Source organism: Sus scrofa, chromosome 16 (assembly GCF_054392235.1).
Source record: "Sus scrofa isolate SSC_HxYL_T2T_F1_AM1 chromosome 16, Sscrofa_HxYL_maternal_Yorkshire_Landrace_v2.0, whole genome shotgun sequence".
Taxonomy (NCBI): domain Eukaryota; kingdom Metazoa; phylum Chordata; class Mammalia; order Artiodactyla; family Suidae; genus Sus; species Sus scrofa.
In genome coordinates this window covers 56,245,206-56,266,600 of record NC_139398.1, presented here as the reverse complement: position 1 = coordinate 56,266,600, position 21,395 = coordinate 56,245,206, and the positions used below count along the sequence as shown (strand labels likewise).

The window sequence follows — 21,395 nt, the reverse complement described above, 5'->3', positions numbered from 1 at the left end:
ACTGGACCTCCTGAAAACCCTGGTAATGAGAGCTTTGAGCTAGATTTAATTTTCTTTGGGAAAGAAAAAAATGACGTGTCATTTCTTGCTTGGTATGCAGCAATTCTATACTCTCAAAATAGTGATCTAGAACCTAAAATATAGGTGATAGCTATTCTCATCATAGACTCTCTGATTCTAAGAAGTTCAAGAGTTCAAGATCAGAACTCTTGAGCCCAAGACGGCTTACCTTCACCCCCTTCCATCTATTTCATGGCCCAATGTGTCTAAATTCAACCAGTGTTAAACTGGTGAGTGGGGCAAGAAAGGGCTGTTCCTTCGGGTGAAGCAGTCTAGAAAGAACTTAGAAAATGTGAATTGGGCGTTCCCTTTATAGGTCAGCAGTTAATGAACCTGACTATCATCCCTGCGGGTTGGATCCCTGGCTTGGTTCAGTGGGTTAAAGATCTAGTGTTGCCGTGAGCTGTGATGTAAGTCGCAGACATGGCTCAGATCCAGTGTTGCTGTGGCTGTGGCACAAGCCAGCAGCTGCAGCTCTGATTCGACCCCTAGCCTGGGAACCTCCATATGCTATGGGTGTGGCCCTAAAAAGCAAAAAAAAAAAAAAAAGTGAATTGATCTGAATGATGAAAACATTGTAAGCCATCTATTATGAAAACATTTTGAATATATGTACTAATAGCAGAGACAACAGTATAGGGAACCCTCTGGCACCTATCATGCAACCTCAATTATTAATATTTACCTGCAGAAATTCTTAATGCTCAAGATCCAAGAATCTTTTAGTCATTAAAAAGACATACTTTGTTGCACAAATATTATAGGCACAGTAATGAAAATTTAAATAAAGTAAAAAAAAAATCAACACAATGCTGACATCTGCCAGAGTATCTTTGTTTTGTACAGAGAACTGTAATTATAGGTAGAAACGCAGAGCAAACACAGGAGGAGCTGGTGTTGTGAAGAGCCAGCTCCTGCCTTCTCTGATGAAAAAGTCACTGGAAAGCAGAGCCCCGTTGAGTCTCATAATATGTGGCTCAGGGCAGCTCAAGTCCTTCCTTGCTTATAGCTCCAAACAAGCTGATTCAATTTCCTGAATTACAGAGCAATGGTCTTTTAATAGTTTCATTTCCTTTGCAATGGAGTTTGGAGAAGAGTTTAAGAGTCATTTTGGTAATAGGATCTTGCTTTTCTTAAAAAAAAAAAAAAAAGGGAAAAAGCTCAGTGACTTTTTATTTTAGGATGGTACAGGGTTCTCTGAGTGAGAGAACGTGGTCTAGGAGACACAGGCCACTGGTGGAAGGAGTCTTTGCCGTGAGCTGTTTTACTTTGTTTATATAATAAAGGAACCTTAAATGTGAGCATAACAGAAAGAGAAGCTCTAAGACAACCACTAAAATTTTCATGCTAAAAAAATCCTTCAAGAGGATCTGCATAGAGTGAGAGCTTCTATCAGCTATTTAGGGAAGGAAAATCAGCATCGGTCACCTCTGTGGTTTTTATTCCTGGAAGATTAACATGTATCTTTTGGCAACTGTGCAAGTCCTTTCTAACAGGGATTTTTTTCTAAAGCAAGATCAGGAGTTTGGAGTCAGACTTCATGAATCTTGGCTTCATCCTCAGCTATGTGGCCTTGGGCTTTGGTTTCCTTACCTGTAAAATGGGAATATGCCTACCTCCCTCAGTTTATGAGGAATGAGAGGAGATAATTTTAGTAGGTTAGATCCTGCTTAGGATCATTCTTGCCATAGGGTGGTTATGTAATAAACCTTAGTAATCGCCCATCCCTCCTTTCACTTCTCTTCTCCCTACACTGTAAGTTCAGTTACTCGGGTACAGTCAGGGCCATAAATGCATTCTTGTTTCAGCATTTCCTCAAAATTAGTCCCGCCTCCTAATAAAGCTGGAGAAAGGACAAGAGACTTGATCTCCACTGATAATATAAAATGGGATATGTAATTCATAAGAATACTAAATAGGAGAGACGAAGCACTTGTTTTATGCAAGAACATATACCCTTTATCTAAGGTAATATTTTAAGAGCAATTATAATGATCTGAATGAGGGATGCCCACTGTCTACCAGGAATGAGAACACATAAATGAGAAACAGAGCGGGTCTCCTGCTATCTGAAGCAGCACATGCATGCGCCCACAGCCTTCCAATCCTCCCTTCCTCCTTCCTGCCCCCTTGTGACAGACACTGGGGAATGGAGCCAGGTCTCCTATACTGGGTAAGAGGCATCAGGGCAGAGGGCACCCGCCCTGTGGCAGGTGATAGCCACCAGGGACTTAACAGGCTCACCAGCCCGATTTAAAAGTGGACTTTGGAATCTTTACTTGCATAGCTCATTTGTAAACTCCTTCCCAACAGCATGTACTTTGTTTTCTATGAGTGAGGGTGGAGAGCTTGTGGGTGGAAAAAGAATACCTTTGACAACAAGCAGGGAGGAGGGAGAGAGTCGAGATTGGCGTTGGCAGTCAGGGAGGTGGAAATAAAGAACAGTGATAGGAACCTTCCCTTGACTGGAAGCAGTTTTCTGGAAACCTTAAGCGGAGTTTCAATTTGTGAGGATGGAGGAACAAATCTTTTTTTTTTTTTCTCCTTTTGGGCCACACCAGTGGCATGTAGAAGTTCCTGGGCCAGGGATCAGAGCCACTGCAGTGACAATGCAGGATCTTTAACCCACTGTGCCACAAGAGAACTCCAAACGAATCTTTATTTATGGGGAGGGAGGAGATTCGGAGGAAAAAAAGGTGCCCTGGGTAGCAGTGTGGATTAGGGGGACAGATGAGTGGAAGCACTGCCAGTTAGGCCCAGTGATAGTGCAATACAACAGTTTTGATGCAGAGGACGAACACAAGGATGAATAAAACTGTTCCTATTAAAAAGACCTTATGGTCTAGGAGGTGAGATAAAGAAATGGACAATGAACAAGGCAGACTATTAGGCTCCAAGAGAAACACAAAGAAAGGCTGTAGGAACACAAAAGGAAAAACAAAACAAAACAAAACAAAACACTGCTTCCAGCTGGTTGGGATTCAAGGTTTAGAAGGTCTGGTGTTGTAAATATTCAAGGAGTAGGTTAGAAATCAATCCCATTTCCTTCCTTTGTCCTTCATATCAGGCAACATTTAAGACTGTTAGAAAAGGTTGACGTGTAAGAAAAATCGCTTTGGGATGGTAGATCAGGGGAGCTGATGCAGAATTTAATCCCATTTGTAATCCACTTGAATTTAATCTATCGGGAGAGGAAATTTCATATTCTCTCTTAGCAACACACTACAGCAGGAACTGGGCCTAGGATTCTATTTGAAGAGCCCTGGAATACTTAGCTTTATGATACACATTCTGACAGGTAACTCTTTGTCATGTTTAACCAAGACTCTTTATATGTTTCTGCGTCTGTTATTGCATGGAAGATTTGGCTGCTTCCTTATGGCCCTGTGGCTGGTTACACTTAACCATCTTGATTTTCTCAGTACTCCTTTCTGCATGTGATACTTGGTTGTATTTCTTCTTCACTGATGGAAAAAAACAAAGCTTGGCAATTACTCTAAATGCAGAAGGGGAGGAACATAATTCTAGCTTAACAATATAATTGCCTTTGAATCCACAATGTCTATTACCTCTTAGGAAATTTTCCCACAATGAAGCTGCCTTATAAAAAGAAATGGCCCTAGTTAAAATGCCCTCATTCGTTGAACCCTACGATTAGCTGCTGGATTTTGAAACTATATTTGGGAACCTTAAAGTGATCCTGAAAGAGCTTCTAGAGATTGCTGGAAAAGTGCTATACTCTCAAACTGTTCCCTTCTATAGTTATGGAAGAGATGAGCTGGAAAAATTACAAGGTATGTCTGATAATGAAACAACATCTCCATGTTTACTATAAATGAAGGCTTTAGATATTATTTAACATAGCTTTAAACAGTTAAGATGTTGAATCTATTTACTACGAAGAATATAGAAAATTGTAGGTAAAACCAGAGGTAGCAAACTTTTAGGCTATTATAGGTAAGTGGCCAGTTCTAACACTTTGATAGAGACCATCAAAACAATAAAAATGACTGTATTGTAAAATACTCTACTGCTAACATTTGGTATTCAGAAGATTGCAGGTTTATATTTGCCCCTTCCTATTAGCGTTTTCCTAGCGAGTAGCCCACTTTCTACAGTTCTGCTTGTTAAGATCTGAAATGGTTCTTAACCAGACCCTGGGTTTGGCAGGATGGGAAGAAGTTACAGGGGAAGGCCTGGAGATGTTCTTTTGTTGATACCAATGACCATGACCAATGACGTCAACAATATGTGACCTTTCAGCCCCCCAGCCTCTCTAGAACTGGGGGTTTAAGAACAACAGGCATGGGCTCCTTGAAGGGACATCCTACTGTCTTCTCAAAATGCTCCAGTTACATACGAGGAAGGGTGAGGGGCCTTGAGACAAGGTCTGCATGAAATATGGTGACTACTCTGGTTCCCATGACTTCAGATCAAATTCAGTATTTCTTTATACCATAAAAATTCTTTCCCTTCATCACAACATAGCTATAATAATGACCTAAGTTTTTGTAAAACAGAATTGTTATTTCAAAGTGTTAATTTAATTATTTGGCTGTGCCCACGGCATGCAAAGTTCCCAGGCCAGGGATCAAACTGACATCACAGCAGTGAAAATGCTGGATCCTTAACCTGCTGAGCCACCAGGGAACTCCCCAAAGTGTTAATATAAAATAAATAGATATTTTGATTTATGTAAATTGAGCGTAATTTTAAAGCAAACACTTGTGAAAAAAAAAATTAAAACCAATCAAGCAGTACACTGTAGGTGGGAATAAAATGGCTATTTAAAAAGCTGTTCCAAGAATTCTCTTGTGACTCAGCAGGTTAATAATCTGGTGCTGTCACTGGAGCAGCTCAGGTTGCTGCTGTGGTGTGGGTTCAATTCCTGACCAGGAACTTTCACAATCCAAGGATACGGCCAAAAAAGAAAAAAAAAGCTGTTCCAGTATCTGTCACTGCAGCAGAGTGTGAGGGTACAAAAGGATTCTCCTTGGCTAGTAGAGCCAGATTCACAATTGTTGTGGTAGCAGGGGTGCAAAACATGGCATGATATTCCAGAGTAGTTAGTAGGAAGGAAAAAAGAAGGGTTTAAAGCTAACTTCAAGGTATAAGAGGAGTAATAATATATAGCACTGTCGAATCCAGAATTTTAGTAAAATCAAAAACTGTTTTTAGTATCACAAGGCAACAGCTCCTACTTGTAGGGAATCTTGCTTTCTCTGCATTCAACCCAGCCCTTTTGTCTAAATTAAGAGTAGTCTGGCTGCCTGCCAAGCTGTGAAGCCAGAGAGAAAAGGAGGTACATAGAAGCATAATAGCAGGGATTACTCCTGCTGGACCTGCAAGTTCTTTGGGATCCATTGGGATCAGTACTTTGGCCATTACTTTGACAGCTAGAAAAGGAGAGGTGACAGTGAAGGGGCCTGAGGCTGTGGGTTTGTGAGCAGAGCACAGAGGAGGTGAGTGAGGAAGCTTAATCAAAAGAGGTGCTATAGCACTTAGGCCGGGAAGCCTCCCAAGCTACCAGGAGCCAGTGAGAGGTCATAATTTTACCTTTGCATATCTGGACCTTATGTCTCTTTAAAAACTGTTTTCAGATTTCTACAATAGTCCATGCTCTATGTAAAAACAAGGAGAAGTTCCATAAAAAGTACAGAAAAATATTTAATAATCACTCAGAAACTTACGACCCAAAGATAACAACTGATAACATTTTGATGTACTTTTTTCTAAATGTATATTTTAAAATAAAAATTCGCTTTCTATGGTATAAATATCTTTTATACCCTGATTTTTTTTTCAGTTTGTATAACAGTTATAGTAAGCACTGCGGACACAGGAGAAGGCTCATTAAGACCTTCTCCCACACCCAAGTCCACGCTTCTGTCCAGAGGAAGGAGAGATCACTGTGGTGTGGATGGTCTGGAGGATTTTGTGAATGAGTGGCCCTCTGAGCACAGCCTTTGTGAATGGTAGGACTGCGGAGAGGCACCGACAAGGAAGGCGTACATTTCAGGTGGAAGAAGTAGAATGAATAAATTTGTGGAGGAACGTCCCAAGAGGACACACAAATTTGGCTGACACATTCGGACTTCTGGGAAGTAAGGAAGAAATTGTTTGCTTAGTTGAGGGCTGGGACAAAGAGAGGAATACCAAGAAGCAGGAAGTTAACCAAAACAAAAGGTAGTGGAGGGCCTTTGAGAGCTGGCGATTGGAGCATCGGTGGTGATTCTAGAGGGAGGGTAGCTTTCCAGTTCAGCTGGTGGAGGCAACAGCCAGAAAACAGAGGTTTGCTGAAACTGTTTCTTATACCAAGAGAGTAGGCTGTGAAAGGAAGAGCAACTGAGTAATAGCACTGAGATGATCAGAGTCTTCCCTGAGATAGCAAACCAGTAAGTCTTAGTATTACAGACATCTTCTCTGAGACAGGAGGGAAGAAGATAAATATTGAAGTATAGAGAGAGAAAGACAGATGAAGGTACTCACTTCCAATGATCTTAATGTCCTCAGCAGAGAGGAGAGAGCATCTGCTGAGAGGTGGTGGGGGACTCGGGCGACCCCACTAAGGGAAGCAGAGCAATGCTGGGGCTCCAGGGCAGGTTCGACAGCGTGACTCTGCAGTGGGGCATGTAAACAGAGTCACACGACCGTCCCCAGAAGGCTCTGGGTCCCGCAGACACCATCTCTCAATGAGATGGTAGAGGAATGCAGGGCTCAGCACTGGTTGGAGGTCACGTAGAACTCAAGGTGTTTATGAGAACAAGTCAGTGTCTGATCAGTGTAAATGGGCTAGCCAGGGAATGGAAGGAGACTCCTAACAGCCAGGTTGAGGTGGGACAGGACGGAGTGACTGGAAAGGTCAGTGTGTAGAATGTAGGTACTCTGGAGGTGGCATTTTTGGGGTGAGTGGTGGGGGGAAGGGACGGCGGTCTACATTACATTAATGCACTTCAGTGCATGTGTGTGTGGCACTCTGTAATCCATAAACATGAAGTTTAGAGAATAAATCAGTTGGTTTAAATAAGCACAGAGAGCATGATTTTGATAATTTGTTCCTCCAATTTCTGAATCAAACAGAATGAAAAACACACTGGAAAAGTGATCAGCCTGAGAAATAATCTGACAGCTGAGTCTTCAGCAAGAGTGGAGACTGAGAGACTGTAACTCAGGAAGGTTTGGCTGGCAGCCACCTGGCAGTCAATTCACTGTACACGGAAAGGAATGGCTGAGGTTAATGAAGCAGGTTAAATTACTTAAAGGCATTTAGGTTACAAACTATGCAGTAGGTGGGGTATGCCAGTCAAAAAAAAAAGGATGCTTTCCATGGAAAATGTATAATGAAAGTGTGTAGAGTATATCAAAATGTAGGCAGAACTTTTATATCAGGAAGGAGTTTACTTTTCTTTCCCAACTTACTATAAAACTAAAACATTGTACAGCACATGTCAAAACTAGCAGCTATAAATCCTCAAATGTATAAACAGAGCTTTGAATTTTAATTATGCAATATACTGGAATGTTAATAAGCAAGAAAATGGAGCAGGTTTTTTTTTTTTTTTTAAACTTCTGGCATTAGAGTTAATCACTTGTATGCTGCACTTAGTGATGTTATGTTGATGTGAGAAGATGTAAGACTTGAAAGTTATTACCAGATCTCTTCCTCTAAAATCTAGGTGTAATAAATATTTTATACTAGCAGTTAAAGGGGAGGGGACAACTAGACATTTAAGAAAAGGAAAAAAAAAATACAATACCTCTGGATTCATTATCCCTTCTTTTTTAAAACAGCTATAAAACATGTCCATGGAAAAGACTTCACTCCAAAGATATCCATAATATTGGCCATCATATCCCCCTGCCAAGTGTCCAAAAGTAGCTGGCATATTTGTGCCTTTAAAGAAAGATACATTTCAATCAACGTGATGGCAAATGTTCTAACATGTCATCGGCTGGCTAAGGCTTCTCGATGGGGCAGCAAGGTGTGGGAGGAGTCGGTCATAGGACCTCACCTCTAGTACTCCCTGGGTTTAGGTGTGCCCTTGGCCAAGATGTTTAGAAACGTCTCTCCTAGGACAGCTCCACCTCAGAGCTGGTTTCGGCCCTGAGCTCTGGAATGCCTAACTAGAGTTTCAGAGGCTTTGTCCACACCCATTAGACAATTCAGTCCTTTCTTATCCCTTAGACACGCAGGTGTCTTATAAATAACTACTATAATATTAAGCCTACTCTACTCATACCTATTTATATCTAAGAGGTGTCGGAATGGCATTTATTTTAGGTTCATAATTACTGAAAAAAAATTCTTTACTTGAAAAGCTAAAATGGTTGTACTAATTCAATTCTACCTCTAGGGCTACGTTATAAAAGGATTTTGTCATTGGCCATGAGGCACAAAGTTGCTGTTTGGTCTACTAGAAGCAGATCACAAAAGGAAGTGAGGAGCCTGGATGGACTCACCAAGTTATTCTGACCTTTATTATCTCTATAAGTGTGACTGATTCAATTAAACAACGACTTCTTTGATAGAAAAATGTCACCTTTCCAACTACATATACACATACAACCGCACATCTGCTTAAAATATATAAATATAAATGGATTCACATATGTATGAGTCTCTACCCACATGAATCTCATAAATAATGTCAGGTTAGAAACTCGTGGTCACACTGCCAAACAGACCTCAGAGGAAGAATCAGAAGCCAAGCAGAAGTGTGTGCCTCTCTGAGATGGCCCCTTCCACCCACCTCTTGCTGAAATCCTAGGGAAGTCATGGGGCACACAGGGAGGGCAGGGCCAGGCGGGTGCTGCCAAACGTGAATGGCTTTCTCTGCTCTGGGGTGGAGGCCAATTGCTCACGTCTGATTACACTAAAATGCTGCAAAGCTGGAGCCACCTTCCCTTCAAGCTCATTTGGACAGGATAACACATAAGGACAGAGTATGCTTATCTGAAAGTCATGGCCTGATTATAGAAATCAGAAACAAATGATAGTAGGTAATCTGCCTGACAAACTCCACCTTCCCTGGCATGTTAGGGGTATACCCTGTGCTTCACAGGAAAAATGAACTTTCAGTGATCGTATTTACATACCTGGAGTAGCTGCAACACCTAAAATTTCTGTGCAGTATTTGGCATATTCACTTGCAGCATCCAGCGAAGTGTTGGTGTGGAGAGACTGATCAACTTTGCTCAAAACAATCTGGCGTAAGGTCAGGAGACCTAATAACATAAGAATGTTTGGGCATGTTTTGGAGAAGAGAGAACTACGTTTCTAATATCACAAGATCATAGACTTCATAAACTGATTCTTGTAGAATTCATCACAAAGTCGGAGTGAGGCATTGTATTCTATTTAAGATTTAAAAGGAGATGCCTTTTATTTTCTTGGACATAATTTCAGCATTCCTATGTATCCAGCCGTCTTCCCGCCCCACAGTCACACTCTAGGGCTACTAACGTTACAAAAAGGGAATAACCTCTACAGAGGAAGATGCCAGCAATTCTCCATTAAAAAATTCTAATTTATTTTCCTTTTCTAAAATTACAAGTCATACCTGTGTTGACCAGTCTAGAAGCAACAAGTTTTTCAAGCAGATCATCTGTAATAGGGCTTCCATCTTTATAATGTTTTGACAGCCTTCGGAGGGAATCAGTGTCCCACACCCAGTTTTCAAGCATTTGTGATGGCACCTCTACAAAGTCAGTTTCCACATTTGTTCCACTAAATCGTGCAAAGTCAGTCTAGAAAGTAAACATATAGGTCTCTTTAAAAAACCATCGAATGCAAGTTCCCCCTATGGCACAATCGGATTGGTGGCATCCAATGTTTGATCCCTGGCCCACCAGGCAGCCAAAGAAGAAAAAAATAAAACGCAACACATTAAAAGCAGTGAATGAAAAGTATATATGCGATGAATTTTTTAAAATTATCTTTGTTTTATTGAGGTAACATTGGTTTATGACATTATGTATGTTTCATGTATACCACATTATATTTTGACTTCTGTATATACTACATTATGCTCATGACTAAAAGTTTACTTTTCATCCATTACCATACATACAATTGACTCCTTTTATTTTTCATTCTCCTCCTAATTCTCATCCCCTATGGTAGCCATTACTCTGTTCTTTGTATCTATGTGTTTGGTTTGTTCACTTTGAAAAAATTCCACGTACAAATGAAATCACACAGTATTTGTCTTTCTCCCTCTGACTTATTTCACTTAGCATAATACCCTCAAGGTCCATCCATGTTGTCTTTCTTGGTGACTGAAGTGAGGAAATTGGGGGAGTGAGACTGGGGAGAAGAACTGGGGGTTATAGGAAATGGTGTCCATCAGTCTTAAACATATATTTTTTTTTTTTTTTTGTCTTTTCTAGGGCGGAACCCATGGCATACAGAGGTTCCCAGGCTAGGGGTCCAATCGGAGCTGTTGCTGCCGGCCTACACCTGAGCCACAGCAACACGGGATCTGAGCCATGTCTGCAACCTACACCACAGCTCATGGCAACGCTGGATCCTTAACCCACTGAGCTAGGCCAGGGATCAAACCCGCAACCTCATGGTTCCTAGTCAGATTCGTTAACCGCTGAGCCACAATGGGAACTCCCAGTCGCATACATATTATTTTGGCCAGAACTTGAACTCATCGCCCCCATTTTACTTTCACAAGAGCCTGGAAAATAATAGTCTATGTATGTGCCCAGGAAGAATGGGATATGAGTTTCCTGAATAGCTAGCTATTCTCTACTATGGCATACAGTCTAGTATACAGTTGGTTACACATATATTCATTCAATAGAACAATTTCAGTGCTTAACTGACTGAACAATTAACAATTTCAGTGCTTATCATTAATACCCAGGCATTTTCTGGGTATTAATGATACAGTTGGGAGTAAGACAGATATAAATTCCTGCCTATATGTATCTGAAGTTCACGAAAGTAACCCAGGATAATTATTTTTGTTTAGGAAAGGTCAATAAATCACAAAATTTACTACTTTAAGCGAGTAAAGGATTGAAATCTATTAAAGAATAAATTTTTAAAAGATGGAATTATGATTCCTATACAACCGTAAAATGAACAGGTATTGAATATTATATTTAACTTATTAATTAATGAGAGACCAGTAAGCCAAGTACCAGGCCAGTTTTCTAGAGAACTTTGTAGGGTTTGACTCCATAATTGAGATCAATCTTAGTTCCTTAAAAGTAGATTGTCATACATAATAAAATGAGCATCATTCTGAAATATGGCATTCTATGCAAGTTCTTGGTTGCATACTTTATTTCTCTGAATGTATCCTAGTAAAAACAAATATAGTATTCTACTTTTTCTATGCAAATACATATTGCCATGAGAAGTTTAGAGACTTAATAAGAGTATCTGAATTCTGGACAGTCAGTGAAAATCAGATATAATTTAAAAAGGTACTGGTACCAAAACAGACAAACAGACCAATGGAACAGAAGGGAGAACCCAGAAATTATCCCAGATACCTACGGTCAATTAATCTTTGACAAAGGAGGCAAGAACATAAAATGGGAAAAAGTATTTTCAGCAAGTATTGCGGGGAAACCTGGACAGCCACATGCAAATCAATGAAACTAGAACACACCCTCACACCACACACAAAAATAAACTCAAAATGACTGAAAGATTTAACTATAAGACAAGACTATATGTGATGAATTATAATTAGGATTCCCGGAATTCCTGTTGTAGTGCAACAGAAATGAATCCTACTAGTAACCATGAGGTTTTGTGTTCGATTCCTGGCCTTGATCAGTGGGTTAAGGATCTGGCATTGCTGTGACCTGAGGTGTAGGTCGCAGATGAGGATCAGATCCTGTGTTGCTATGGCTGTGGCGTAGGCCGACGGCTGTAGCTCCAATTCAAGCCCCAGCCCGGGAACCTCCATATGCTGCAGGTGTGGCCCTGAAAACCAAAAAGGATTCCCCCAAACTTAAGTCTGAATCAGAGTCAACTATTTCTTTGAATGAAGGGTTAGGATAACCTCAAATTTAAGTAAAATTTGTAGCTAAGCAGCCTGGGAAATGACCCCCAAACACCTTAAAAGTAATACTTCATTCTTCTGAGTCACCAACTTCAAACAATCATCAGTAAGTCATAACTGGAAAAAAAAAAATCACTCTGTTAAAGAAGTTTAAGTTTTGAAAGGGAAAATATTTTATTTTAAAAGAATTTCCCATGAAGAAAAATGAAGAGGTCCATAATTGAAGACAATCTCTCCCTAGCTCCTCTCTCTATCCATGTACTTTGTTTACTCAATGCATGCCTTTCTGGGACACTCATCAGTCTATTGCTTAACTACTCAAGTTTTCATCAAAATCAATTAAAGAGTTAAACTACAACAGACACCCTTTTCATGTGTGTGATATTTTGTGTTTTAAGTTTTAAATAAGTGTTTCTAAGACAACTGTTGTTGTAGAAAGCCTGAGTCGTACCTCTCAGATCAGGTAGAAGATGTTATCTTAAAACAAGAAGCCACTTCAGTGGAAGCTAGCACTGTAGATTAGTTGGCAAGTGAGGTGAGTTAAATGCAGTGGTAAGAGAAGAGAAACAAAGGATATACTCAGAAGGTAAAGTACCATTTGTGAAAATAAGGGACTTACTCCCAGGGTGTGGGCTAAGTGTTAAAAAAAAGTTTCAGAGTTCCCGTCGTGGCTCAGTGGTTAACTAATCCAAACAGGAACCATGAGGTTGCAGGTTCGATCCCTGGCCTTGCTCAGTGGGTTAAGGATCCGGCATTGCCGTGAGCTGTGGTGTAGGTTGCAGATGCAGCTTGGATCCTGCGTTGCTGTGGCTCTGGCATAGACCTGCCGGTACAGCTCCGATTCGACCCCTAGCCTGGGAACCTCCATATGCCTCGGGAGTGGCCCAAGAAAATGGCAAAAAAGACAAAAAAAAAAAAGTTTCAAGGAAAGTTTTAGTAAATTGTTGAATCAGATGTGGAATAAGCTCCTGAATAGAAAGATGGGAATTCACTACAAGGTTGGTGTTTTTTAACCTTCACACTGTTCAGAGAACTCATGTAAAACTGCCACTGGCAGAGGGCAATTTAGCATTTATCTAACCGGATCATCTGTAGAATGGGAGTTACCATTCTGCTATCTTTCCCTGAGCCTCTGTTCGGTTTCCCTCTTTGGATGCTTCACATCCCAATCTCCCCTTCCTGACTTCATCATCCCTGGGGCTCTAAATGGAAGGAAGGGAGAGGAAGGGGGCTGAACTACTAGAGAAGGCAGCAGATGGGATGCAGAATCAGCAGCAAAAACCATTCTGCTTTTGGCCCAAGGCAGAGGCACAGATGTCAACGCCATCTCACATTCTGCCTTCCTCTCTTTATGCAAAATATTGTTTTGCTTGACTTCCCATTATCACGGTGCTGATTCTAGATATGAAGAGCTGCAAACACTGAAGGGTCAAGGGAAGCTAAATTCACTATGCCCTGAAATTAGGTAACCTCCGATTGAGGACATCCCAATAAAAAACTCTTACAGGGAGTCAAGGGTTCCAGAAAACTGAGTATTTTGCCTCTTTCTTGAATATCATCTTCTAAAAATAACCACACCCTTGATTACAGATAAAATAACTATGTAATAATTATAACAGCCAACATCTATTGAGTCTTTACTATGTCAGAAATATTGCTAAGTCTCTACATGGATTATCTGATTTAAATTCTGAAACAATTCTGTGAAGCACTGTAACCTCCATTTATGAGATAAGAAAATGGAGGCATACTGAGATTAATGGTAGAACTAGGACTTAAAACCAGGTGGTCTAACTCTAGAACTAACCCCCCCCCCCTTTTTTGATCTGAGCCCCATCTGCGACCTATACTACAGCTCACAGCAATGCCAGATATTGAACCCACTGAGTGGAGCCAAGGATCAAATCCGCATCCTCATGGATACTAGTCGGGTTTGTTACCACTGAACTACAATGGGAATCCCTAGAACCCCAATTTTAACCACAAATGCTGTAATGCCTCACTATCTTACAGAAAAAATTTTTTACAAAGTTAAATTATGGGGGTTCCCCTTATGGCTCAGTGGCTTAAGTTGGCTTAAGAACCCAACTTGTATCCATGAGGATGTGGGTTTGATCCCTGGCCTCACTCAGTGGGGTAAGAATCCGGCATTCATAGGTCACAAATGTGGCTTGGATCCAGTGTTGCTGTGGCTGTGGTGTAGGCCTGCAGCTGCAGCTCCGATTCAACCCCTAGCCTGGGAACTTCCATATGCTGCACATGCAGCCCTAAAAAAAAAAGTTACATTATAATGTTACAAAATGATGAAATCATCTCGGATCTGGTCTTATACCAAAATCGCTTTTACGTGAAGAGTAAAGTTGAGGTTTCAGTGTGCTTCCTTAGAAATTTGATTTCCTCTATACACTGGAAGACTTTTCAAAGATCAAACAGGAGACTGAGGTAAAAAGCCAGCCTTTGTGATCATCTATCCTAGATTTGGGATTCTGTAATATTTACTGCATAATTTTTTAAAGATTAGTGTGACAAAATAACAGAGCAAATAAAGGCAAAATAACACCATGAGCTGTAAGTATAATATTTGGACATAAAAATTTTGTATATCTTGCTTGTGCGAATATTTTTGGGAATCATTTGCTGATAAGAGGGAACATCAAGTCCAAACAACGACAAAAGCATGCGTTATAGTATGAGGTGGTGTTTCAGAACCTAGAAAAGCATGAACAAATGACTAACTCATGAGTTAAAATTAAATGAGAATGAGAATTAACAGAGTTATGTCATGCAGAGTAGAAAGAGGGCTTATTCTATCCACAGCCATCCTGTATTCTGGGCAGCCAACATAGCAAATGAATGAACAGATCAACAATGTCTTCTAAAGAACAAAAGGACGTGTTTGCAAGGAGTAAAAGCTAAAAATAACTCTATTGCTAATTTCCCGAAAGTCTGTCATGCTGTTTCTCTGTGTGCCCTTTGGGCAATACCATTTAAATAGTTTTCAAGTAAGGAAAACAAAGAACTTAAAAATTCAAAAGCTCAATTTCCAGCAAATAACTAAGTCTGAAAGAGAAAGGAATCCGGAGCCAACCACTGCGAGGGTCCACAAAGAGTCCCCGGGCATGTCTTAGGATTGTGCAGCCTGAGAGGGGCCTGATGTGCAAAACAGCCTGGCTGCTGAATTACATTACTCACTGCTGACAAGCCAGCAAATACCACTCCCCAGTTTTAAACTGTAGGTGCCAAAGAATCCAAGAAATGCTTTAGACAGTTTTTCAACATGAACAATTTGACACTGTTCAATACAGTACCTTATAAGCATTATTACTGCAGGAGATAGTTTGACAATAAAAGCCTAGAAAACAATGTAAACTTAGATTCCTGTTTGGTTAGAAGTTCTTGAGAAGAAAGCTGTTTAAAACGATGAGGCTCTCTTTTTAAACAAATGGATGCCTAAAATATACACTGTTATAGATTTTTTTTACAACAGATGACTTAATGTTACTGAGATTACCTTCCCAATTCATATAACACAGTGAGAGCTTAAGCAAAATTATATAAACGAAAGCGCAAAAAGTTACACGAGCTTTTGTTGTATTTAAAGTCCAAATCCTTTGGGTTGTTGTTCTAATTAAGAGATGGGTTGCTTTTAGCATTTATTACTAAAGTGTTATTTTCATGATAGCAAATCTCAAAGGAAACGCAGTTACTGAAATCCATAAGTGTACTGTGTTTAAAGGAAAAAGAACAGGGCTCAGGAGAGCTGACCTTGGCTGTCTGGGGTGATCCTCTATTGATTTCTTAGCTGTCATTCCATGTTCTGACCTGTCTGATCTACCCCTAAATCCAGGGATGATGAAGCTTAAGTAACAAGGCATTAAAAACAGAAAAGAGCTACTGTCTCCCAGGCTTTGCCATAAACAGAGGGTTAAAGGTCATATTTTTAATTTCACATATACCTAGCAATCACTGGCAATAATAATAGCAATAAGGGCAATCTGATTAACACTTAACTTTCACAAGAGCTCTGTAGTTCAACAGGTCAGTGTCTTCAGCATTATTTAAAAGATGTGAAATAACGTATTATCTGCAAAGTCTTGAATACCAAACCTTAAATTCAAAGGCTTATGCCCCAAACTGGCTAGACCTTTCTGACCACTACTTCTTAAACTTTTTAGATGAAAATAAATAAAAATATTATTAAAACTCAAATGCTAACTATATATATATATATATATATATATAATGAACAACTGTACTTCCAAAATCTAGCATATGCCCAGAAAGTTGTAGATGTTCAATTAAGCTTTGTGAACTAAGTAAAGCTGTAAGGAGAATGCTTCTGCACCGAGACCCAGCCTGAAACAACTCTAAGAGATTTCTCTTATACTTGACCTGATCTCTTAGCCCCCAACCCAACATCACCTCTCTACTCTGTCTTCTTTCAGTACTTAATACATATTTCATTTGGATCACTTAATAATATTCTGGTTTTAATTTTTTAGTTGTTACTTTCATATCTTCAAACTTTACTCTAAACATTCGAGATATTAGCTCTTTATCTGCTGAACACCTTGCTACCATATCTAGTATAACATGCCAGATACAACAGATAATCAATAACTCTTGTTTCTAAAAGATCAATAAAACATTTCTTTTACACATATTTTTCTATTAAAAAAATCACATGCAGAAAACATGATTAAGAAATGAAAAAAAGTCACCAAAAATAAACAATGTGTATGTCATCACATTTGATTTATGACTTCAGCATTTATTCTATGTGTGTGTATGAGCTTGTGTGAGTACAAACACACAAGTATTAAAATAACAAAAATGAGATTCTGCAGGAAATCACTTTCTAACACTGATGATGGAAATTCAGTGTGCAGGGTTGGGGGCCGGGAGCAGAATTTACAAGGTTTTTGGTAAGTGCTTACTGTACGTCAGGGCTGACAGCTAAAAGGTCAGCTCACACAGAGGGAAACGTGAAACTAGATGAACTCATTGTTTACAAACTCATGGTTTAGAGGAAAGGAGATTTAAGAAACTTAGGAAAAGTCCATCCAGTAGGAATGCACACTTGGGAGATCAAATTCAGACCACGTGACACAGTGCCGTCTCCAGTGCATGAACGGGGGATGTGGGGGGGGGGGCAGTGTGCATGATTACAGGCAAAAAGAAGACTGGTGAGGAGAATGGCGGTCAGATCTCAGGTGAACACTGACTCTTTCTAAGTTTCATTTTTTTCTACTTGGAAACGGGGGCAATAATAGGACAAGAGTATAGTAAGAGAAGCAGACTGGTAAACCTACTTTCAGAGAACACCGTAAGGATAAAATTACTGAACAAATGTAAGGCACTGACTATAATGCCTGGTACACGGTAGGTACTCAGTGAATCCTGGCTGATCATTCTCCTTAGCTTGCCCAGTTTGCCAGGCCAAGCGTGGTCTTGGCTGCTCTGACCAAGTCTGTCCTCGACTTCCTCAAAGGACCTGTTCTTTGGTGATAATGCTGAAGAGAAATGTTCCCATGTTTTCCTTCAACTAATCTTCCACCATTCCCAATACTCTAAATTGCTCATTCTGCTCTGGCTCCGGGAATCAAACTTCTAAGCAGGCAGTAAAACGTGATGGTTCCCCAACACCTGCCCTAGATCTGCATCTAAAACCCACTGAGGGCAAGCATTCGTGAACTCTTAAATCTTAAGTGACAGTGCTTTTCCTCAGGGCAATCTTTTTTCCTCCTCTTAAATTATGACCTTGGCACTATGCATTGATCTCAAAAGGGCTGAATCATATATGAGAATGGTTACAAGAACACTTCACATATGTACAGCACTCTATGCTTTCCTAAGAAACTTTTAAAATATTATTTAACCTCACCAGTACTCCAGGAAAACAGATATGAGAATTGTTGTTGTTCCCACTTTATGAATAAGAAAAAAGAGATGGCTTAAGGAAGGTGAGAAACTTGCCAAAAATCACACAGCCAGAAACACACAGAAATGGCTTTTAATCCAGTGCTCTTTTCAGAATGCTAGGGTGCCTTAAGTGGTATAGGCTATATTTATTTAAAACAGTATCTAATCCAAAACATTGAAAGCAGACAAGATGTTTACTTATCTTTAGGCCAAACTAATAAGATTATTTGAAATTTGAAGTTTTTCTTTTACTTTATTTTTAAAAATTTTATGTATTATTTATTGTCTTTTTAGGGCTGCACTTGTGGCATATGTAAATTCTCATGTTAGGCATCGAAGAGGAGCTACAGCTGCTGGTCTATGGCAGAGCCACAACAATGCCAGATCTGAGCCACTTCTAAGGCTTATACCACACCTCTTGGCCACACTGGGTGCCTTAACCCAATGAGTGGGGCTAGGCATCAAACCTGTGTCCTCATGGATACTAGTCAGGTTCGTCACTGCTGAGCCACAATGGGAACTTTCAATTTTTTTTTTTTAATTTTAAATTAAAAAAAGTTTTTTATTGGAGGTTCCCATTGTGGCGCAGTGGAAGTGAATCCAATTAGGCAACATGAAGTTGTGGGTTCGATTCCGGCCTTGCCAGTGGTTTAAGAATCTGGTGTTGCCGTGAGCTGTGGTGAAGGTCGCAGACTCAGCTTGGATCCTGTGTTGTTGTGGCTGTGGTGCAGGCCGGCAGGTGCAGCTCCCATTCGACCATTAGCCTGGGAACTTCCATGTGCCGTGGGTGTGGCCCTAAAAAGCAAAAAATAAACAAAAAAAAACTATTAAAAAAATTTCTTTTTTGGCTGCTGCTTGCTGTGGGACCTCAGTTCCCATACCATGGATTGAACTTGGGCCAGAGCAGTGAAAGTGCCAAATCCTCACCACTAGGCCATCAGGGAACTCTCTCTTTTACTTTAATAAGGCTTTATTGTGATTTTCGTATGTTGCTTTAATGATTTCTAACAGTCTGAAACTCATTACTGCTCTTAATGCACAACCAACACAGACATCACAGTGGAGGATGTTAAGAAGTATTACTCTTATTTTCTACATAATTTCAAAATGCCAGTGATTACTGAGAGCTTGAACCACAAGAAAGCTGTGAAACAGGAATAGATACTAGAGATGACACCTCTTGACTGCTATCATCAAAATTATCTACCCTGCAGTATAAACACAAAAATAGGAGTGAAACTCATCTCCTGAATGAGACAGGAGACACCTTGAACCAGTGCATCCACATGTTCAAAAACTGGATGTTCTTGCTAACATATTTAAATATTACGATGACAAGCGCCAACGAGCTCTTCTGGTCATCAAACTTGCAAGCTGCCACCGTGAAGAATTCAAACACTGGGCTGCCATATCTTAAAACCAATCTAATAAGTATGTAAGGCAAAAGTTTAAATTCACTATGTATTTCTCAGATTAAGTCAGAAGTATTACTAAACACAGAAACTGTTAACTCCTTTTTCATTGACATCTAATAATTTAGGTCAGTACAAAAGGTTTTGAAATTATTATAAAGCTGTAAGTATATGGATCTGTGTCTGTTACTTTTAAGACCAAAGCAGTGATTGCGAGTTCCAAATACATTACCTTAAAAGATCCTAAAATGTTACAGGACACTTGGAGGGATTAATAGAAAAATGAGATTTTTTCAAAGATAATCTCATTAGGAAATGACCAAGCAAGGGACTATACTAACACACTGCTCATCTGTATGACATATTTTGTGTTCATGAAGGCAGTTAGGCAAATGTTAAGTGAATACAGCCTACTGTTTCGAGAGAGACATCATTCATAACCAGTGTATATACTGATTAATATATATATTCATATGTATAATTCAGTCATATATATAATTATATATTCATATTTATAGTTCATGTACATGTATATATATAGTTTGGTTGTGAGTCACAGAGCTCTTTAAAATGACATAGTGCCAAGAAAGTTACTTCCCAGTACTAAAATGGGTAATTCAAAGGATCAAAATTAATATGAGAAATAATGAGAATAACAGAGTTGTAGAGAACTATATTATTATTATTATTTATGGCCACGCCCTTGGAATATGGAAGTTCTCAGGCCAGGGATTTAACTGGCACCTCCGCAGTAACCCAAGCCACTGCAGTTGGATTCTTAGCCCACTGTGCCACAGAGAGAACTCCAGAGAATCCTATTATTAACACATGACAAGCATACAATATTAAAGTTATAAGAGGGCCATGTTTGAAAAAAACATTCATCAAAAGCACTGAAAATCCTATTTGAGGATCAGTATTCTAATAAATGTGATTAGGACATCAAATTACTTCCTTGTAAAATCATTTGCTGATAATCAACATCCAAATAAAGGCGAAACTTCTCTAACCCAGGAATTCTTAACCTGGAATTCTGTATGGCCTGGGCTTCAGTGAGTAGGTGAGCCCTTTTAAATTCCATGTAAAAAAAAATTTTTTTTAGGGCCACACCCATGGCATATGGAAGTTCCCAGGCTAGGGGTCAATTCATAGCTGCAGTTACTGGCCTACGCCACAGTCACAGCAATGCCAGATCCGAGCCGTGTCTGCAACCTACATCACAGCCCAAGGCAGCGCCAGGTCCTTAACCCACTGATCGAGGCCAGGGATCGATCCCACATCCTCATGGATACTAGTCAGGTTCGTTACTGCTGAGCCACAATGAGAACTTATAAAAAATTTTTGTCCTTGCTTTTTAGGGCTGCACCTGCAGCATATGGAAGTTCCCAAGGTAGGGGTCAAACTGAAGGTACAGCTGCTGGCCTACATGACAGCCACATCAATGCAGGATCCGAGCTTGCATCTGCGAGCTACACCACAGCTCATGGCAACACTGGATCCTTAACCCACTGCGTGAGTGAGGTCAGGGATTGAACCCGCATCCTTATGGATACTAGATGGATTTGTTTCCACTGCACCACAACGGGAACTCCTAAAATTTTGGGTGTGTAAATGTATGTGCATTTTTCTGGAAGAGGTAACCACAGTTTTAAATAAGATTTGCATAGAGTTCTTAGATCCAAAAAAGTTAAGATCCAGTATTCTAAAAGCAGGTTACTGGTTATCTATGTACAAATATATAACTAAATCTTGGATAATCTAAGTAATATCCTGTAAGTCTGAAATTAAGAAGTATTTGACTCTTCTAAATTATTCACAAAAATACTTTAGAAATATGGAACCTAGACTTGTCCTAATTAAAAGAAATGTCAGCCATAGAATGGACATTGATGGAAAATAAATATTTTAGGAACCCTACTGCAGTGAAAATAGACTTAAAATGTAGGTTATTCTGAAAGATTCATTTTTCATG

General features: G+C 39.8%; 1 protein-coding gene across 15 annotated transcripts in view; it reads right to left on the bottom strand.

Annotated features, from left to right (window-relative positions):
- NLN (neurolysin) overlaps window positions 1-21,395 on the bottom strand; it is a 108,948-nt gene that overhangs the window by 4,308 nt on the left and 83,245 nt on the right. For 6 of the 15 annotated variants that reach the window (XM_085001611.1, XM_005672488.4, XM_005672490.4 and 3 more), the window contains 3 exon segments: window positions 9,621-9,807; window positions 9,157-9,285; window positions 7,818-7,954 (listed from right to left, as the gene is read on the bottom strand). The exons of 3 other annotated variants lie outside the window; for them this stretch is intronic. In XM_085001611.1, the coding sequence (XP_084857737.1) occupies window positions 7,818-7,954; window positions 9,157-9,285; window positions 9,621-9,807 (453 nt within the window). 15 annotated transcript variants of the gene reach the window in all.